The sequence below is a fragment of the Penaeus monodon genome, chromosome 20, assembly GCF_015228065.2.
Source record: "Penaeus monodon isolate SGIC_2016 chromosome 20, NSTDA_Pmon_1, whole genome shotgun sequence".
NCBI lineage: Eukaryota > Metazoa > Arthropoda > Malacostraca > Decapoda > Penaeidae > Penaeus > Penaeus monodon.
Genome location: NC_051405.1, coordinates 32,614,155 through 32,615,094, shown reverse-complemented (window position 1 = coordinate 32,615,094; position 940 = coordinate 32,614,155). Strand labels below are relative to the sequence as shown.

The 940-nt window shown below is 35.1% G+C and overlaps 1 protein-coding gene across 2 annotated transcripts in view; it reads left to right on the top strand.

Moving 5' to 3' along the window:
- Positions 1–940, top strand: part of LOC119585775 (U3 small nucleolar RNA-interacting protein 2-like) — a 9,558-nt gene that overhangs the window by 6,246 nt on the left and 2,372 nt on the right. For both annotated transcript variants that reach the window (XM_037934488.1, XM_037934487.1), the window contains exons 5-6: positions 13–206; positions 616–813. In XM_037934488.1, the coding sequence (XP_037790416.1) occupies positions 13–206; positions 616–813 (392 nt within the window). The remainder of the gene's footprint in view (positions 1–12; positions 207–615; positions 814–940) is intronic.

The following is a 940-nucleotide window of genomic DNA, read 5'->3' as shown; positions in this document are numbered from 1 at the left end:
CCATTTTAACAGGCATCTGGTGACCAAGGAGGTTACATACATATCTGGAATGCAAAGACAATGGAGTTCCTGAAGACCTTCAAAAAACATCGTGCTGCGATCTCTGGACTGGCCTTTCGGCGAGGATCTCACACCCTCTACTCTTGCTCTCATGACCGAATGGTGATTGTCTGGAATATTGATGCCATGGCATTTGTAGAGCACTTGTAAGTTGTTTCTTAAGTCAGTAATTGTTTTATCTATGATCCTTATTTTCTGAAGTATGAGTGGTTTCCCAATTATACTCTTGTAAATGTGCAAGGTGATTGTCTTTATTATTATTCAGTTTTTAAGACCCAATTTGTCTAATGATAAGATTATTAATGTGCTGATGCCAAGAATGCATTTATGCATGTATTTGTTGCCTAAAGGTCTAAAGGTTGGCAGTGTAAATCACTTGCCTTATTCTCCTGATAAAAATTACTATCATAGAAACACTATTTTCTTCTATGGTTTTTGATCATTTTATTATTTATATCTTCTGTATTTTAATAATTCCAGAGTAGATGATTAAGAATTGATAGGTTACCTCTTTACTTCAAAACAAAATACAGTGAGTCCATCTACTTTTTTCAGAGGAGGCCATCAAGATGCAATTACAGGTATAGATGCACTGTATAGAGAGTCTTGCGTAACCAGTGGTGGGCGAGACCAGTCAGTGATTGTATATGTCATTGTTGAAGATAAGCAGCTGCGTTTTTCAGGCCATCAGGATTCTATAGATGGTGTCAAGCTATTAAATGAAAGAACATTCTTCACTTACAGTCAAGATGGGTAAGATTTGAATTGTATATTTTTGTTTTGCATGTGTAATTGACTGTCTAGAGCATGTAATTTTCTTGTATGTTTAAAAAATTTAGAAAATGAAATTGTACAATAAACTGTAGCAGCCCATGATTAA